Source organism: Sus scrofa, chromosome 1, assembly GCF_000003025.6.
Source record: "Sus scrofa isolate TJ Tabasco breed Duroc chromosome 1, Sscrofa11.1, whole genome shotgun sequence".
In the NCBI taxonomy this organism is placed as follows: Eukaryota; Metazoa; Chordata; class Mammalia; order Artiodactyla; family Suidae; genus Sus; species Sus scrofa.
Window position 1 is genome coordinate 96,481,697 of NC_010443.5, and position 19,674 is coordinate 96,501,370.

The window sequence follows — 19,674 nt, forward strand, 5'->3', positions numbered from 1 at the left end:
AAGGAAACTTCATTAGCTATTTATAGAGCTATGAAGAGATACAATATAATTTTACCTAAATGCTAAATATCTACCTTACTACTTCACTAGATATATTCATTCATTCAATTTTACAATAAACAAAATACTTTTAATAGTTGCCAAATACTTTAAATATCATTTTTAACATAATGCAACTGTCCTTTCAAATATCTGAATACCCAATATAGTGTGCAAATTTTAAGTTAATTAATCATTATTACAAGAAAAGAATATTATTCTCATTATGTGGACAAAAAAAAACAATAAAACAAACAGAAAAAAACCTGCCAGGCCGTCAAAGTCTGCAATCAGTTACTCAAATTTTTAAGTTAAAATAATACTCTTCTGTTCAAATTTCTCTCACTTAGCTTTAAATCATTAATACTTGCTTATTTAACAATGTCCCGTACATTTGTATGTAACAAGCATTCTCAAGATTTTACTTATTCTTTATTATAAGTAGGCCTCAGGGAATGAAGCAATATTGCCAAAAATCAAACAATGGCCAATTTGGGATTAAGCCAAGATTTCCCGAATCCTTGTCCAATACTTTATCCTGTTACATTCAGTTCATGCAAATTAAAAGATGTTAGAGATTACTTATGATAATACAAGTCAGGAGTTCCCGTCCTGGCGCAGTGGTTAACGAATCCGACTAGGAACCATGAGGTTTCGGGTTCAATCCCTGCCCTTGCTCAGTGGGTTAACGATCCAGCATTGCCGTGAGCTGTGAGGTTGCAGACGTGGCTTGGATCCCGCGTTGCTATGGCTCTGGCCTAGGCAGGCGGCTACAGCTCCAATTCGACCCCTAGCCTGGGAACCTCCATATGCCGCAGGAGCGGCCCAAGCAATGGCAAAAAGACAAAACAAAAAAAAGTCATAGTAAAAATTCAGAAATGAGAGCGCAAGAGAAAAGTCATTAGAGACAATGATTTTTGCTGTTGTTGTCTTTTTTAGGGCCGCACCCACAGCATATGGAGGTTCCCAGGCTAGGGGTCTAATCGGAGCTATAGCTGCAGGCCTACACCAGAGCCACAGCCATACCAGATCCGAGCTGCATCTGTGACCTACACCACAGGTCACGGCAACACCAGATCCTTAACCCAATGAGCAAGGCCAGGGATCGAACCCGCAACCTCTTGGTTCCTAGTCGGATTTGTTTCCACTGCACCACGACGGGAACTCCAAGACAGTGATATTTTTATAGTTCAAAAATTAATACAAAAATATTCTTTAAGTCCAGCTCTGCAATTACCCTGGTGATGAAACCAAATAATTCTGGGTATAAACATGACTCAACTTCTCTGTCCATAAACAGGAATACTATCCTTTATTTCTATGAAACATCAACATTAAAGCTGATGTTCAGAAATTACTTGAAATCTCTTTGCCATTCTATTTTAATTATAGAAAAAAGCAGTTCTAAAATGGAAATCCCTTGCATTAATCAGTATCTCATAATTGACAAAATGCATTTACAGACTAAAAATCAGCAGGAAATCAGGTTCATCAACCTAAAAGTATGGAGGAAATAATGTAAATCCAAGTAAGTATTTCCATATCAGATACCCACATGTTAAGAATCAGCTGTTCCCATAAAGGCTGGAACAGATTATTTCTAATCACAACATAAGTACACTTAACTATTTTCCCCAAAGCCTGTTAAAGCTTTGTTTCTCTTCATAAATACATATCACCACAAATTCCCAGTTTTTTTAAATACTATTTAAACAAAGTGTGATTAATCATTGAGTTAAGAAATACTGTAATTATACTTATTTCCTTTCTAAGAAAATAAAGAGATGATTCTCAAGAAACCTTAAAGTTTAACCTTAAGCAGCTCCACATCTCTACCCTGAATTGAAAATTACTGCTTTTTTTTTTTGGGGGGGGGGGGTTAAAGAGAAAACTGAATGAACTGGAGCTAGCACCTAAGAAAAAACAAAATAACTCAACACCTAGTGGGATCGCTTTCACACTATAGCCAGGGAAAAGAATCTTTACCTTTCCAATTTCTGATGCCCAAGAAATGGAAATCTGGTTTGGCACAGCTGAAGACAACCTAACTAAAGATGTAATATTCAAAGGGCGTCCAGGGCGCTTCTGTTCAATCCCATTTTTGGGTGGTGGTGCATAGCCCTATAACCAGAAGAAATAAAAACAAAAACCTTCACAAATCCAGAAAAATACAAAAAAATCCATGCTCCATTAAAGACAGCTGACATCTTGCTATACTGGCCATCAATTTTTCCCCTTTTTTAAACAATAAAGTTGTATCTCTTTACATTGATTCCTCTTAGGAGTGCTCATTCAAAATGTATTCAAAGACTGGAAACGAAAAAGAAGAAAAACTTTGAAAATTTTTCAAAAAGAACAAACCAATAAACTTCAAAGGAATTATGAAATCCTGTGAGTGATCAAAATGTACTCCACTGGAGCTCCCGTCATGGAGCAGTGGTTAACGAATCGGACCAGGAACCATGAGGTTGCAGTTCGATCCCTGCCCTTGCTCAGTGTGTTAATGATCCAGCGTTGCTGTGAGCTGTGGTGTAGGTTGCAGAATTGGCTCGGATCCCTCGTTGTTGTGGCTCTGGCGTAGGCCAGTGTCTACAGCTCTGACTCGACCCCTAGCCTGGGAACCTCCATATGCCGCGGGAGCAGCCCAAGAAATGGCAAAAAGACCAAAAAAAAAAAAAAAAAAAAAAAAAAGCATCCACCATCTTCTCTTAGAGTAGAAGAACAAAACCATTTTAAAACCAGATCTAGGAGTTCCCACTGTGGTTCAATGGGTTAAGGACCCAAAGCAATCTCTGTAAGGATGCAGGTTTGATCCCTGGCCTTCCTCAATGGGTTAAGCATTCAGTGTTGCCACAAGCTACGGCATAGGTTGCAGATACAGCTTGGATCCGGTGTTGCCAGGACTGTAGCGTAGGCCTTCGGGTGCAGCTCTGATTTGACCCCTAGCCTGAGAACTTCCACATGCCACAGGTGCAGCTATAAAAATAAAAACAAAAATCAAACAAAAAATAAACAGGTTAACAAAAAAGAATAACCAATATTTCAAATGGCACTGAATTATCTTAAGGGCTATAATAATGCCACTACTTACACATTATTCTATTTTTCTTAGTCATTAAATTATTTGTTTTAAATAGTCAACACACTCATTTTTGATTCACAGTACATCCAATTCTCAACTGCCTCAGGACTTTTCAGTTTCTCATTTTCAAAACCAAATTAAAATTTTTAAAAAAATTTAAATCCCTTAACCGTGAAAATATCTGCATATTGAAAAGCACATACCATACAGCTCACTGAATCTAAGATGCCACTGATTTATGCACCACTGAGAAGGAAAAAACACTAAGGTAATGATACAGTCTAACATATTATTACTTTTTTCCTGTATACATATCAAGAAAATGTAAGCAAAATGAATTCCTAACATATTCCTTTTGGATATACAGAAGAATCTTCTGAATCACTTTTTTACTCAGTGATCAGTACATGTTTTCTAAATAATACTCTCCCATAGGCCACCAAAAACTCTCAAAAGCACTTCTTAAAATTATATTCTCCAATAATTATACTCCACCATTATTTCTGATTTCCCAGCAAGTCACTACCACCCTCAGACTAACTACACATGTCAATGCTGATACACTCTGGATATTAAGAGAAAGTACTGATCAAAGGTTTTCAGAAAACAGCCAGGATTCCTCAGAATGTTAAGTAATTTGTTGACTGAAAAATCGACAGAGGGCAGCTAACCTGTCATGCCATGGGAACAATAACATCAGGGTTGTAAAAGTGCAGGCAACCGACAGCTGTCACCTGGTCATCAGCAATTCTATGACACCTCTGGATTTTAAAGATGTTAAAAACATGTACCGAAGTAACAATGAAATACAGTACTGATGGTATTACACAGCAGAGCCTAGGACAACATTCTGTCACAAGGAACAACACCCTTCAGTGCCTTGTAGGTAGGACAGTAAACACTGTGTGTGAATTCACATGATAACATGTAATCTACAATTTGCAACAGGACTTTAAAAATCATTAAACACTGAGGAGGGAAATAGAAGACAGAGAAGAATATAAATAACTTCCATCATGCTATAGAAAAGGGAAGCGCACGCATGTTGGTGCGTGTAAAGAGGAGGTTTATGTCATCTAAAGTTGTTCAAGTGAAATAAAACAAAGAAACAAATTCATAAGAAAGTTTTCTTGGAGTTCCCACTGCGGCTCCGCAGGTTAAGAACCCAACTAGTATCCGTGAGGATGCAAGTTTGATCCCTGGCCTTGCTCAGTGGGTTAAGGATCTGGTGTTACCTTAAACCTTGAACTATGGTGTAGGTTGCAGATGTAGCTCAGATGCTGCACAGCTACGGCTGTGGTGTAGGCTGGCAACTGCAGCTCCAATTCAACTTCTAGCCTGGGAACTTCTATATGCCACAGGCATGGCCCTAAAAAGACCAAAAAAAAAAAGATTTTTTTTTTTTTACAAAGGCTCTAGGAATTGGTTCAGTGAGCAACACATAGAAGGAATATCAACACGAATATCTGGATAATTGTGAATGAAACCTTGTTTTGTCTGGTTTTGGTCTGAAAGATAACTCCGGCTTCTGGTATGTCCGCTGCTAAGTTAAATAAAGAAAAAAACAGGCACAGGGTGTGCCAAAATGATAAAAATAACTCATCAACTAGTTAGACAATGAACTCTGTAAACTGGAATTTGAGACACCTAGCAACAATGTTTTAAGTTAGTTGGATAGAATAAAAGAGGAAAAGAAGGGAGGAGAGTAACAGGGAATGTAAGAATGAGGTGTCAGCAAATTCAAAATCAAGTATGGTACTAGTCTTATTCACCTAAAGTATTTAAACTCTATTCTCTACCCCATGCGACTATGTTGATTTCATTGGTAATTCTGTGTAACCTCTCTCCAGTCAGCCATCAGTTATTAAGAACAGGATATCCAGCTGACCCTTGAACAACACGACCATAGGGGCACTGACCCTCCACACAGTTGAAAACTCGAGCATAATTTCTGATCTGCCCTCTGAATATTCAGTTCTGGTGAGGATCATGCAGTATTTACCACTGAAAATATCATAATATTTGGACCCAGGGAGTTCCCGTCGTGGCGCAGTGGTTAACAAATCCGACTAGGAACCATGAGGTTGCGGGTTTGGTCCCTGCCCTTGCTCAGTGGGTTAACGATCCGGCGTTGCTGTGAGCTGTGGTGTAGATTGCAGACGCAGCTCGGATCCAGCGTTGCTGTGGCTCTGGCGTAGGCTGGCAGCTACAGCTCCGATTGGACCCCTAGACTGGGAACCTCCATATGCCGCAGAAGCGGCCCAAAGAAATAGCAAAAAGACAAAAAAAAAAAAAAAAAAAAGGTATTTGGACCCAGGCAGTTCAAACCCATGTTGTTCAAGGGTCAACTGTAGTTAGAATTTTATAAAATAAAAATGGTTAGCCTTCACATATTTCTAAAGATTTCCCATATCTAAAGCAAAAATAAAATTAAGTTCATCTTACAGGAGATATCTGTGGTGTATCTGAAAGCTTTCTAAATAAAGGCTGCTGGAAAACCAGTTAAAGAGATTTTTTTTACCAGTCTCAATCTAACATTTCAGTAAAAGGGATACTCAATCTTTTCTGTTACAGGCTATGACAACTTCCCATCCCACTTATAATTGTGACAGAAGTTGATAGTGTTGCTCCTTTAACATTTTCCTACCATATTTCTAATTTTCACTACTACTTTAATACTACCCATACAGATTTATTTTTTTACTTTGTATTATAAAAATTTTTAAATATACACAAGAGTAGAAAGAAGAGTAAGTACCCACCAACCTGCTTCATTTGCCTCTGGCCACCAAAATCCATCCCAAAACACACACCTCACACATATACAGATTTATTTCTGCCCAAGTACTTAAATGCAAATTCTAGATATGCCATTTGACCCATACTTTTATACATATCTTTAATAACTCTTTTTTAAAAAAACAGTATCACAACCTTACAAAATTAACTATAACTTAATATACTGTTTAATCTAGTTTATATTCCAACTTCTCAAGTGCTGCAAAGATGTCTTTTATCTTTCAATTATTGAAACTTCAAATACATACAAAAATAGAGGAAAAAGTCAAACTCCCATAAACCATCATCAAATTCAGTAACTTATTTACTCATAAGCAGTATTTACCCCACCTCAGATTATTACAAAATGTATCCCAGACACATTATTTGATCCATAGTCTGGTATGTAAGATGTCCTCTTACAGTTAGAATCCAAACTAGAGCCTCAGAGTGTGTTTAGTTGTCCCTGAAGTTTCTTTTATTCTGTAATAAAGAGTAATTTTTATTCTCTCTCACCCCCTGGCCCCATCCCCAACTACTTTTCCAATGCCATTTCTGTTGGAGATACTAGGGATTTTGACCTAAAGAAATGACTTCATCTTCTGGATTAGTAGGCTACTTCCTCATGGTGTAACAGCATGGACGCTCCCATATGTTTCAGGTTGGTAATTAGGTGTACAGGCTTTGACTAGATTCACACAAAGTTTTCAAAAACAAAAACATCGGGAACGTTACATACTTCCTATTGTATTGGATCACAAGACACATGTCTGCCTGCCCCATTTTCAGTGAGGTCAAGACCGAAGGGAAGGTCTGCTGATATCAGCCTGATCCCTCCACTACAGAGTCCCCATCCAGCTTTGAGCTAATGGTTTTAGTATCCCCTGAAGATGGCTGCCTGGATCCATTATATGAGTACGGATTGCAAAAAAAAAAAAAAAAAAAAAAAAAAAAAAAAAAAAGTTTTCTAATCCACTCTTCCTTCTGCTTGTATTAGTTGAAATCATTCCATAAAGAACTTGACATATCAACATCTGGTTATCTTGAAATCAATGACTCTCTCCCTTTATCAATTTTTAGTATAAGTTGGTGTGACCGCCAATGGTTTATTTTAGCATTAATTACAAACTCATATATTTGATGGGTTTGAGTCCACTGGAGGATTACTTTTTAGATGCCAATATTACCCCATCTCAGGCCAAAGGAATCTCTTTAAATGGATGGGGGGGAGGGGTTGTGTGTGTAATTAAAGAAGAAAATCCTGACTTGACTTCAGTCCACATTTACCGTGAGGTAGACCAGAGGTGTAATTAATATATAGAGGAAAAAATAATATATCAGGAAAAAGAAATTCACAAACTCAGAAAAAGAATACATTAGGATAATGGCACTAGTACTGATAAGTCTTCTGCTGTATCAAGAGGAAATACTTAGAACATTTTTGCCATCTGAACTGTTAACACACATCTTCTCCATTCTTTGGAATCTTTCAAAGAAACACTCCCCCATGTCAACTCGCCTCCACATGCCCCAACCTTAAAGCTCCTCAGGTTTACAGAAATCTCTCAAAATCTGTTTAAAAAGGAAAATAATTCAGCTTCTCAAAATAACTCTCCAAGCAAAAAGGGTCTTTTTTCCTCTCTTTTGCCATTAAAAACATGTAATTTTCTCATCTGGCTGTCAGTCTATACACTGGCAGCGCCTGAGTCAAAGACGGAGGTGTGGGGAATACTCTCAGAAGCAGTTTCAATCGAGCCTGTCCAGGCTGCACTTATCATTCTACAAGTCCTACTTTGAGCCGCTTACTGTCATCCCTGGATCGAGGATGGAGGTGTCTTACGTAACTCATCACCCTGCTGCAGGTAAGACAGCACATAAACTGCCTTCAGCACTCTCTGACCCTTAAAAATCCAGGGACATGTTGCAGTTATCAAGGCAATACCACTTCCCATTCAGTTTACTCTTTGTTTTACAGTATAAGAGCCAACCAGCACAGTTCCATAGTGACTGGATACTGCAGAGATTCATTCCAGGACAAAAATTTGAATGTATTCAGAGCTCTAATGGGAAATCCCATGACTGTGTCAAGCTTATTCCTCCAAGATCTGTTGTGTAATAAACCAGGATCATGGGCAAGGACCACATGTCAAACTTTGTGGCCTGTTGATGCTTCTAACAATGGGACTAAAGTCCCTGAAGATTGCCAATATTAACGCCCTCGAGGTCACTGGAGTTTCTTCTTCTGAGGCTGCGGTGTACTCACATGGCTCTCATAAACCTGCCTCACGCTAGTTAAAGCTCCATGTTTCATTATCCCAATTAACAGCAATTGGGGATGGGGGTGGGGGTGTCTCAGCAGATACCTGTAAATTTATGTCAGTTGTTTCATAGGAGTTCACAGAGCTGAAGATGAAAAACCCCTTTGGGATGTTTCTGGCATGTGATCCTTGGGATAGTCCTGCGAAGATCAGGCAAGCTCCCCCCTGCCCCCAGTGCCACTCCATTGTCTTCCGTTTGTTTTTTTGTCTTTTTAGCTTTTTGCCATTTCTTGGGCCGCTCCTGCAGCATATGGAGGTTCCCAGGCTAGGGGTCAAATAGGAGCTGTAGCCACCGGCCTATGCCAGAGCCACAGCAACACAGGACCCAAGCCGCGTCTGCGAGCTACACCACAGCTCACGGCAGTGCCGGATCCTTAACCCACTGAGCAAGGCCAGGGATCAAACCCGAAACCTCATGGTTCCTAGTCGGATTCGTTAACCCCTGAGCCACGACGGGAACTCCTATCTTCTGTTTTTGAAACCTGTTTTTTCCTTTGTCCTAATGCTGTTTTTTCGCCACCCTCAGAAGTGCCCTTGGAGCCACTGCGGGACCCAGAGGTGAGTGCCAGCCTCACCAGACAAGGACTACTCCACACAGCAGTTGATATGTCCACAAACAGTCTAGAATAACTTCGCCAGGGTTGGTTAGCACTTCCAGAAAGAAACCAGCATGACTGAGTAACAATGACCCAGAAGAAGTGTACAACTGCCTAACTGCTTCTCTCCCCAAAGCCCTGGAAGAATGACAAATTCACAGCTATCCACAGAGGTGCTGCAGATCTCATGGATGAAAATAACATATCAAAGCATGACACTGACTTGGAAAGTTTTGTGGAACTTGTGTGCATACGTATCTGTAACCACCGTATGTTCTGCAGCAATGAGAGTTTAAGAAGAACCTCACATATTTCAGACAGTCCCCCATCACTGACACAGGCATATAATACTGGATAGATCTTCGAGGTGTGTCCATACAGATACTGAGAAATTGTCATAGATCTTTCTTCAAGAAAGTAATAGGGTTAAATAGCAATGAAAGTCAAAGGTCAAAAGAGATCCTGGAGCACAGTGAGTTAAGGATCAGGTGTTGTCTCTGCAGCAGTTCAATCCTGGCCCAGTGCAGTGGGCATTGCCACAGCTGTGGTGTAGGTCGGAGCGGCGGCTCAGACTCAATCTCTGGTCCAGGAACTTCCATATACCACAGATGTGGCCAAAAAGGAGAAAAAAAAAATCTTAGCACATTCTGGACAAAGAAAATTGGCTAAGAAAAGCCAGAGAAAATGTGCAGAGTCATTCCAAAATCCCATGTTTCCTCTGCCACAGATCTGGCCACCCACCCACCCTACGTAAGCACCCTCCAAGTAAGGCTGCTTCTTCCCTTGGTTAAGATCTTTGCATGATCCATCCAGATAAAAGACAGCACACTGAGATCTCCTGTTGCTTTTAGCCAGAAACCCAAAAGGAAAAATGCCCCACCTAGGTTTTGAACATGCATGAGTGCATGTAAGCATTCCCAACTATATCTACTCAGGCTCTGAAACTTCCCTTCATCCCCAGAGACTATCTCAAATGATTTCAGCTTCACAGATATCTTTCAAAGAGACAGGCAGTGGTGCAATGATGCTCAAGCCCTATAAAATTCATGAAACAGGAGTTTCCGTTGTGGCGCAGTGGTTAACGAATCCGACTAGGAACTATGAGGTTGCAGGTTCGATCCCTGGCCTCGCTCAGTGGGTTAAAGGATCCGGCGTTGCTGTGAGCTGTGGTGTAGGTTGCAGACTCGGCTCGGATCCCACGTTGCTGTGGATCTGGCGCAGGCTGGTGGCTACAGCTCGGATTAGACCCCTAGCCTGGGAACCTCCATATGCCAAGGGAGCAGCCCTACAAAAAGGCAAAAAACAAACAAACAAACAAAATTCATGAAACAGGTTATTTCTCAGGTCTCTAAATCCATAGGCTACATATGAGTCAAATGAGACTCCTGACGACCAGCAAGTCAGACCAGTGACTACAAGGGTTGGCCATAGACCTTCTTCTCTTTGGCGTTCACCTAAAACCACTTGGCCCCAGTAGAGCCTAGAGTCCTAGACTACGTTGTCTCACTTGCTCATTTGCTCATGCTGTTGCTCATATACTTATTCCACAGCCAAGTCTTGTACTCAGCAGGGATGCTAAACAGCTGCCCCCATCTCCATCTCAACAGTCAATGGCAGACGTGATGGTGTCTGCTTTGCTGAAACGGCAACTTACCATAAAGGTGGAATCACTGTCCTCACTAACTGCTTCTTCAGTTAGATACACCTTCACTCTGCAGTGCTTAAAAAACAGGCCATGCTCTACTACTGTATTTTTTTTCTAAGGAAATATGTTTATTGTAGCATTATATGAGTGGCAAAAATAAATCTGCAAACTATATTGTCCTTTAAGAGAAAAGCTGAATATGACACACTCATGGTGTGAAATGCTATGCAATCATAAAAAAGGAATGAGCTTATTCACTATTCATTCAACAAACACAACATACACACCTACAATGTTCATGTCTTAATCTAAATGTTTATGCTACTATTTTGATTATGGCTTCTCTGGCCTTCCACACAGCTCTACCAAATTAGTAACTTAATCCAGACAGACGCATAGTCCATTTCAACAATTAAGTGTTACTTTAAGATTTGATTAACAAGACGTGAAGAGTCCAGAGGTATCTATCAGGCCAGAAACAGGTTATACATGTTAAGTATGTGTATGTATGTATGTATGCGTGTGTGTGTCTGTGTCTGTGTGTGTATACTCCCAGATGTTGAAGCTCATATACTACTTCAGAGCTTAAACATGCTGTCAATCAAATACCACTGCATCCATCCCCCAAGTGTGTGGATCATCAAGGCCCAAGCTTGGAATCCTTAATCTCCACTGTCCAGTTGCTCTCAGTAGCCTCTATCACCATCTGATCCATGGCTGAGACCCAGCTAATCCAGACATCCACCACAACATGCTGCCCTATATACGTAGGTCCTGCTCTGCTATTATGCCATCTGATATGATCCTAAGTCTTTCACAGCTTTCTCGCTTCCTGGAACAAGCAAGATGCTTCAGGCTCAACTTCTCCATCTCCCCAGACCTGGAATCAGCCATTTCTCCAATGAACATTAATCTCTCTAGTAGAATACAGTATTTAATCTGGATACTAAGAGTATTCACTAGAACTAAGTTGCCTCTATTTCTAGGCCTTGTTTATACTAAACTTACATGCAAGACTGGTGAATAAAAAGCAACTTACAGGCAAAGGAAACAGCTTCCCATTTACTTTTATGCAGAGACTATTAGGATAGTTATCTTCTTGAGGGCAACTTGTCTCTGCCAGGCAAAGTCTGCATTAAAGAAAAAGAAAGAACTATTCTTAAATAATATACTCAAAACATGTTTGTATATTTTCAAATTCAGGACCATATGTACATAGTTATTAGCAAGAATAATACGAACGTAACAGAAAATTTCAAACTTGCCTCAGCTGAACTTGAACTGTATAATCTCTCCTACCACCTGGCAAAAAATCCCTGTGGGAAAAAGAGAAAAAAACTGAGTTAAGAAAACACAGCTAGAATTCACAGAAAGCATTCTCACCAGAAAAAGCCATTATTGGCATTTCTTATTTATTAAAAAATGAACACTAACCTACCAATAGCACAAGCCTTAGTTAAAACACTGTAGTGATGACAGCCCTCATTTACTTTACATTTTGCCTTTATGGCAATTTTTTAAGGTATTTTCAATTCATGGGAACTTTCACAGTACAATTTTTATTTTAACAGGCAACAGATCTGGTTAACACGAAAAGGAGCACTCTAGGGTTCAAAAAGAGTTTATATAAATTAATTTATTTGCTTACAGTGGTTCTTAAACCTTGCAATTTTTTTTAAATATAAAGTCCCATTCACCAGATGTTCTTACTGGTTCTGAAGCACAGCCTGAGTATTAGCAGTTTATACAGCTACTTGAGTGATTTTAATATAGACCCTGGATGACGAACAGGTGCCTAGAGTCTCAAGAGTCTCTACAGCATGCCAACTCCATAATTATGTCCCCATTTAAGGACACAGAATCTCTTAGAATTTCTAGACGAGAACCTAACAGAGTCCTATATAAAATATCTTCGGCACTGAACCTTCCAAAACCTTGCCACTCAAAATGGAGGCTGCAATGAAGCTGCTTTGTTACTGCGTCGGAGCTTGTCAGAAAGCAGAATCTCAGGCCCTAGACATCTAGGCAATAGAATGAGAATCTGAATTTTAACAAGATTCCCCAAGTAACATGCAATGGCTGTACAGTTTAAGAAGTCTTGTCCTTAGCCATCATCATAAATCTTGGACCATGTCAGAGAGACATCAGCCTTTTCTTGAGAATACTATAGCCCTCCATCTTGCTCCAATGGGGGCAGTCTTCTTCCTGCTTTCAATTCTCTGTGCTCACTGGAAGGCAATAAAGTACAGCAATGTCCAGCCTGAGTTCTACAGTCCCAAGCTGTATGACCTTGGACAAATTACTTAAACCTTTCTGTGTCTCAGTTACATCTGTTAAAGGTGGAAAATTACTATACCTTCTTCGTAGAGTTGTTGTGACAATTAAACATGTTAATAATACATGTAAAGTGCCTGAATATAAGTGCTCAACAAGTGTGAGCAGCTGGCTGCTATTACTGTTAATTCTGCCCTGTTTCCTTTGCCCGTAGTTGCCTCCTTTCTTCTGAAATGTCTATTGAAAATATCCTCGACAACACTGACCTCTTGTGAGTAACCCATTTCATTCTACTCATTAAAATCAAGAAACATTTCAAAGTCGGGGCACTGAGGCATCAAAGATAAATAAGACACAATATTCACTCTCCAAGGTTTCATATACTAGTAGGTATCAAATATATACAACTAAAATAATACATGGTAAGTGCTATAGTACATTATGAAAATTAAGTGTTACAGAAACGAGAGAAATTCAATTTTGTCATGAAAGTTCAAGCCAATTACCACAATTAGTCCTAAAATTAGAAAACAGGGTTTGTATCACATTGCTTTTCTCATTTCTACTTAGTAACATCAGTAACAGTGGTTTCACTAGCACTGGAAAGGGTGAGGATCAACCAGAGATACATGGCAGAAACCTGTTAGGTTGGGAAGATAATTTTAAAAAAGAGAAACGACAAAAGACGAACCTAGAAAAATAGATGGGAGAATGTTATAAAGAGCTTTTAATGGTTCACTAAGGATTTATACTTTATTCCAATAAGAGAAATTAACCTAAAAGGGGAAGTGCAATGTACTCTATATCTTCACAAACATGATGAGTAATAAGCAAGCATCTTCTGCCAGTCACTGTTCTAGGAACTTTCTGCATGTTGATCTCATTCATCAGACATAAGGTCAACATTTACTCTATGTCAGACACTGTGACAGACTTTGAGAATATAAAAATGAGTAAGAGATTTTGGTCTCATCAAGAAGCTGTAAATTTAAGTCGTTAAATAAACGCAGAAGGGGAGTTCCCTGGTGGCGTAATGGTCTAGTGCTTTCACCACTGTGGTCCGGATTCAATCCCTGGTCTGGGAACTCACATCTCATTGAGCCACTGCACGCAAAGGCCCCCAAAACAACCCAAAAAATGGAGTTCCTGGAGGCCTAGTGGTTAAAAATCTGGCATTGTCACTGCTGTGGCACAGGTTCAATCCCTGGCCTAGGAACTTCTGCACACTGAGGGCACAGCCAAAAATAAAAATATAAAAATAAAATAAATAAATAAGGAGTTCCCACTGTGACTCAGTGGTAAAGAACCTGACCAAGATCCATGAGGATACGGGTTCAATCCCTGGCCCTGCTCAGTGGGTTAAGGATCCAGAGTTGCCATGAGCTGCAGTGTAGGTCAAAGACACAGATTGGATCTGGCATTGCTATGGCTATGGCATAGGCTGGCAGCTGTAGCTCCAATTTGACCTCTAGTCTGGGAACTTCCATGTGCCATGTGTATGGCCCTAAATAAAAAAATAAATAAACGCAGGAATGCTTTAATAGAAAATAAGTATAGAGATCAGAAACAAGACAAGGATGTCTGCTCTCGCCACTACTATTCAACATAGTTTTGGAAGCCCTAGCCATGGCAATCAGAGAAGAAAAATAAAAGGAATCCAAATTGGAAAGGAAGAAGTTAAACTATCACTATTTGCAGATGACATGATACTACACCTAGAAAATCCTAAGGACACTACCAGGAAACTGTTAGAGCTCAACAATGAAGTTGGTAAAGTCGCAGGATACAAAATTAAAACAAAGAAATCAACTACATTTCTATATATTAACAACAAAAGATCAGAAAGAGAAGTTAGGGAAACAATCCCATTTACCATCACATCAAAAAGAATAAAATACTTAGGAATAAACCTACCTAAAGAGACAAAAGACCTGTGTACTCTGAAAACTCTAAGACACTGATGAATGAAATCAAAGATGACACAAACAGATGGAAAAACATACCATGCTCTTGGATTGGAAGAATCAACATTACCAAATGACTATACAGACCAAGGCAATCTACAGATTCAATGCAATCCCCATCAAGTTACCAAGGACATTTTTCACAGCAATAGAACAAAGTATTTTAAAGTTTGTTTGGAAGAACAAAAGACCCAGAATAGCCAAAGCCATCCTGAGAAAGAAAAATGTAGCTGGAGGAATCAGGCTCCTGGACCTCAGTCATGGACACCGTATAGTACCGGCAAAAAGTCAGAAATACAGATCAGTGGAACACGATAGAAAGCCCAGAATTAAACCCACACACCTACAGCCAACTAATCTAGGACAAAGGAGGCAAGAATATACAATGGAGAAAAGACAGTCCTTTCAATAAGTGGTGCTGGGAAAACTGCACAGTCACATGTGAAAGAATGAAATTAGAACACTTCCTAACAACATACACAAAAATACACTCAAAATTGATCAAAGACCTAAATATAAGACCAGATACTATAAAACTCTTAGAGGAAAACGCAGGACAAACATTCTCTGATGTAAACCACAGCAATATCTTCTCAGATCCACCTCTTAGAGTAATAACAATAAAAACAAAAATAAACAAATGGGACTTAAAAGTTTCTGCACAGCAAAGGAAACCCTACACAAAACAAAAAGACAATCCACAGAATGGGAGAAAATATTGGCAAATGAAGCTATTGACAAGGGATAATCTCCAAAATTTATAAATACCTCCTGCAGCCCAATACCAAAAAAAAAAGAAAAAAAAAAAAAACAAATGACCCCATCAAAAAATGGGCAGATCTAAACAGACAATTCTCCAAAGAAGACATACAGATGCAAAAAACACATGAAAAGATGTTCAGCATCACTAATTATTAGAGAAATGCAAATCAAAACCACTATGAGGTAACACATTACACCAGCCAGAATGGCCATCATCAGAAAGTCTACAAACAATAAATGCTAGAGAGGGTATGGAGAAAAGGGAACCCTATCACACTGTCAGTGGGAATGTAAATTGGTGCAATCACTGTGGAAAACAGTATGGAGATTGCTCAGAAAATTAAAAATAGAATTACCATTTGATTCAGCAATCCCACTCCTGGGCATCTATCCAGAGAAAATCAGGACTCAAAAAGACACATGTACTCCAATGTTCATTGCAACACTACATACAAGAGTCAAAACATGAAAACAACCTAAATGTCCATCGACAGAGGAGTGGATAAAGAAGATGTGGTACATATACACAATGGAATATTACTCAGCCATTAAAAGGAAAAAAATACCAACATTTTTAGCAACATGGATGAACCTAGAAATTATCATGATAAGTGAAGTCAGTCAGTCAGTGAGACACCAACATCAAATATAATCACTTACATGTGGAATCTTAAATAAAAAGGACACAAAGAACTTCTCAGCAGAACAGATAATGACTCACAGACTCTGAAAAACTTATGGTTTCACCAAAAAGAAAACAAAAAGACAACTTACAGAATGGGAGAAAATAGTGTCAAATGATGCAACTGACAAGGGTTTAATCTCTAAAATATACAAACAACTTACACAACTCAACAGGAAAAAAGCCAACCACCCAATGGAAAAATGGGCAAAAGACCTGAATAGACAATTTCTCCAAGGAAGATATACAGATGACCAACAAGCACATGAAAAAAAGCTCAACATCATTGATTATTAGAGAAATGCAAATCAAAACTACCATGAGAGACAAGGGGGGCAGACACCAGAAGTAAGAGAGGTGACAACTCTATTTTCTGTAAAAAGGTCACCACACCAAAAACCTATAAAAATGAAAAGACAGAGAACTATAACTTAGATGAAGGAGAAAGGAAAAACCCTAGAAAATCACCTAAGCGACGAGGAGATTCTTAGCCTCCAGGAAAAAGACTTTAGACTGTTGATGCTGAAGATGATGCAAAATATTGGAAATAAACTGAGGGTAAAGATGGATAACTTACAGGAAACACTGACCAAAGAGATACAAGATACAAAACTTAAGAAGAGATGCAAAATACAATAACTGAAATAACAAATTCACTAGAAGCAGCTAACAGCAGAATACAGGAGGCAGAAGAACGAATAAGCGAGGTGGAGGGCAGATTAATGGAAATTACGGATGCAGAACAGAAAAGAGAAAAAATACTGAAAACAAATGAAGAGAGTCTCAGAGAACTCTGGGACAACGTGAAACACACCAACATCCGTATTATAGGGGTGCCAGAAGGAGAAGAGAGAGAGGAGACCGAAAAAATACTCCAAGAGATAATAGCCAAAAACTTCCCTAACATGGGAAAGGAACCACTCACTCAAATCCAGGAAGCACAACAAGTACCATATAAAATAAACCCAAGGAGGAATACACCGAGACACATATTAATCAAACTAACCAAAATTAAAGACAGAGAAAATCTTGAAAGCAGCTAGGGAAAAGAAACAAGTAACATACAAGGGAACCCCAATAAGATTATTGGCAGATTTTTCAGCAGAAATGCTGCAGGCCAGAAGGGAGTGGCATGATATACAAAACATGATGAAAGGAAAAAACCTCCAACCAAGATTACTTTACCCAGCAAGGCTCTCATTCAGATTTGAAGGAGAAAGCAAAACCTTCACAGATAAGCAAAAGTTGAGAATTCAGCAACACTAAACCAGCCTTACAACAAATACTAAAGGAACTTCTCCAGGCAGAAAAGAAAAGACAGCAACAGGAAACAAAAATGCCACAAATGACAAGGTTCACCAGCAAAGGTATATATACAATAAAGATACGAAATCATCCATGCACATTTATACCACCAAATTCAGAAATCATAAGAGGAGGGTACAAATGCAGGACACTGGAGATGAACTTGCGATTAAGAGAACAACTTAAAACAATCTCATATACATATAGACTCATATCAAAACTTCAGAATAACTGCAAACCAAAAATCTACAACTGATACACAAACAAGGAATCTCTGAAGAAGAAATATATCTCATAGTAAGTAAGTGCATTATCCACCATGAATGGGGTCATTTGACATCATTCTTGGAATGTTGAAGTTTTCTTAGAACTGATTCTGATTTCCACTCCATCAAAGAATTTATGATAATTATAATTAAATAATGCAACTGTACAATTAAATAATATAGTTCTACAATTGTATTATTAATAATCATTTCTCTCCATGGTATAATGTAAAGTCTATAATGTCTTCTTCAATGGTGTAATGCCTTTATTGAAGAATCAATTCAAAAAAAAAAAAAAAAAAAAACTACCATGAGAAACCATCTCACACCAGTAAGAATGACCATCATTAATAAGTCCACAAATAACAAATGCTGGAGGGGGTGTGGAGAAAAGGGACCCCTCCTGCACTCTTGGTGGGAATGTAAGCTGGTACAACCACTATGGAGAAGACAGTATGGAGGTACCTTAGAAAACAGTATGGAGGTACCTTAGAAAACTATACACAGAACTACCATATGACCCAACAACCCCACTCTCGGGCATTATACCCAGACAAAACTTTCCTTAAAAAAGACACAAGCACCTGCATGTTCATTGCAGCACTATTCACAATAGCCAAGACATGGAAACAACCCAAATGTCCATCGACAGATGATTGGATAAGGAAGATGTGGTATATATACACGATGGAATACTACTCAGCCATAAAAAAGAACAAAATAATGCCATCTGCAGCAACATGGATGGAACTAGAGACTCTCATCCTGAGTGAAGTCAGAAAGAGAAAGACAAATACCATATGATATCACTTATATCTGGAATCTAATACACGGCACAAATGAAACTTTCCACAGAAAAGAAACTCATGGACTTGGAAAACAGACTTGTGGTTTGCCTAGGGGGAGGGAGAAGGAGTGGGATGGATTGGGATTAATAGATGCAGACTATTGCCTTTGGAATGAATTAGCAATGAGATCCTGCTGTGTAGCACTGGGAACTCTATCTAGTCACTTATGATAGAGCATGATAACATGAGAAAAAAGAATGTATACATGTATGTATAACTGGGTCACCATGCTATACAACAGGAAAAAAAATAATGCATTGGGGAAATAAAAAAAAATTTTTTAAAGATAAAAGAAAAACATGGTTTCCAAATCAGGCAGGTTGGTGGGTGGGGGGATGCGCTGGGGGTTTGGGATGGAAATGCTGTAAAACTGGGTTGTGATGATTGTTGTACAACTATAAATGTAATAAAATTCATTACAAAATCAAAAAAATTAAAGAAAAAGAAAATAAGTACACAGTAAGTGAGAGACCAAGAATGTACTGGGGGAAATCTGGAAAGGCATCACAGAAGAGCGAAGACTTGAACTGCCACGAAGACATGACTCAGGTTTGCCAAGAAGAGTAAGGAGGAAGAAGAGATGCAAAGGTTCAGAACTATGAAAACCTAGTAGGAGTACAGACCGCTAGAGATGATATGATTAAGAAGATGAGCAGAGCAACGTGAAGAGATTTGCCAGGGCAATGGAGTGTGGACTTTATTAAGAGGTATCACCGCAGGGCTTCTAAGCACAAGAAAGAAAACACTGAGTGGGCTTTAAGGATCACTTGGTCGGCTGGGAGACAGGAAACCACTACAACTGTACAGGCAAAAGATGAGAACTTCAAAGTCATTTAAACATAAATATCACTGAATAATATTAAGGGACAAAAAGTGATAGGACTCAATGACTGACTAGATACAGGAAGTCAGGATAAAATGAGAGAAGCACTCTGGATGGAGTCCAGGTTTTGGAATAATGCAACTGGACAGGTGGTGATGCCACCCACCACATAAAAGGTAGAGCCAGTTAGAGCATTCAATTTCCGACCACTGAGTGAGGTGGTGATTATTTTTCCAATTTTACACACTGGGTAAAGTAAGACTCAGTGGGCTTTAGTAACCTACTTGGGGGC

General features: G+C 39.1%; 1 protein-coding gene across 11 annotated transcripts in view; it reads right to left on the minus strand.

The window, feature by feature from the left end:
* PIAS2 (protein inhibitor of activated STAT 2) overlaps nucleotides 1–19,674 on the minus strand; it is a 144,164-nt gene that overhangs the window by 80,062 nt on the left and 44,428 nt on the right. For 9 of the 11 annotated variants that reach the window (XR_002344194.1, XR_002344195.1, XR_002344196.1 and 6 more), the window contains 3 exons: nucleotides 11,724–11,774; nucleotides 11,498–11,588; nucleotides 2,026–2,160 (listed from right to left, as the gene is read on the minus strand). Coding sequence is in view for 8 of the 11 variants with exons in the window: in XM_021092649.1 (XP_020948308.1) it covers nucleotides 2,026–2,160; nucleotides 11,498–11,588; nucleotides 11,724–11,774 (277 nt within the window). In the remaining 3 variants the exon portion in view is untranslated. The remainder of the gene's footprint in view (nucleotides 1–2,025; nucleotides 2,161–11,497; nucleotides 11,589–11,723; nucleotides 11,775–19,674) is intronic. The other 2 variants (XM_021092655.1, XM_021092658.1) reach the window with 1 other exon arrangement.